General features: G+C 42.8%; 1 protein-coding gene across 1 annotated transcript in view; it reads right to left on the bottom strand.

Annotated features, from left to right (window-relative positions):
* The window catches only part of EMH_0013120 (DnaJ domain-containing protein, putative), a gene marked incomplete at both ends in the record, with an annotated part of 4,819 nt that overhangs the window by 2,023 nt on the left and 1,912 nt on the right, over positions 1 to 884 (bottom strand). Inside the window, 2 exons of the mRNA XM_013499743.1 lie at positions 207 to 275; positions 544 to 708. Coding sequence (XP_013355197.1) covers positions 207 to 275; positions 544 to 708 — 234 coding nt within the window. The remainder of the gene's footprint in view (positions 1 to 206; positions 276 to 543; positions 709 to 884) is intronic.

Here is an 884-nt window from a genome sequence, read left to right as displayed (position 1 = left end):
GCAGCAGCAGCAGCAGCAGCAGCAAAAGCAGCAGCAACCTCTACCTCCTGTGCACAGCCTGCCAGCAGCATGTAGCTGCAACAGCAGCAAGTGCAACGGCCAGCAAGCGATGAATACCAGCGAACACAAACCCTAAACCCTAAACCCTAATCCACTTGAAACCCTAAACCCTAAACCCTAAACCCTCGTATATCCTCTTCTCTTACTTGCGAGATTTTCGTCCCCATTGTTTTCAGGTTGGGGTTGACGGACATTTCCTTTGCTTTCTGCACCACCTGCAGCAGCAGCAGCAACAGCAGCAGCAGCAGCAGCAAAAACAGCAGCAGCAAGCGCAGCAGAAACATCGTTTCCTGTGTATATAAGAACCTTGCTGACCCCCTTTGCATGCAATTAGGGTTTTTGTTATTTATATATTTTCTCTTCTCTTCACTGCATCTACACCCAACCCCGGTTTAGCATCCAATAGAAACCCACAAATATAAATAAATATAAATAAATATAAATAAATAAATAAAATAAATAAATAAATAAATATATATATACCTCTTCCTGCGTCTTCGAGCCAATAAAGCTCGCCACCTGCTGCCAGCGGCGTGTGGTGCCGCCCGGGAACTTCTGCAGAGCTTTGCTGAGCAGCGAGAGTTCTTCAGGTGTCCATACAGCTGAACTTGCTTTCTTTTTCTCCATTTCTTGCCGCTTTTTCTCCTCCTATTCAGATGAAAAACATTAAAATTATATTTATATCATATTATACACAGAAAAAATATTATTTTATGCAAAAAAAATACGCGAAAATGCACACTTATACAATAGATACACCGATGCAGAAACATGAACTGCAAATCATGCTCACGCTGCAGCAGCAACAACTAGAACAGCAGCAG

This window comes from Eimeria mitis, genomic scaffold (assembly GCF_000499745.2).
Source record: "Eimeria mitis Houghton genomic scaffold, Emh_scaff462, whole genome shotgun sequence".
In the NCBI taxonomy this organism is placed as follows: domain Eukaryota; phylum Apicomplexa; class Conoidasida; order Eucoccidiorida; family Eimeriidae; genus Eimeria; species Eimeria mitis.
The sequence above is the reverse complement of the archived record's forward strand: the minus strand, read 5'-3'. Positions and strand labels throughout refer to the sequence as shown.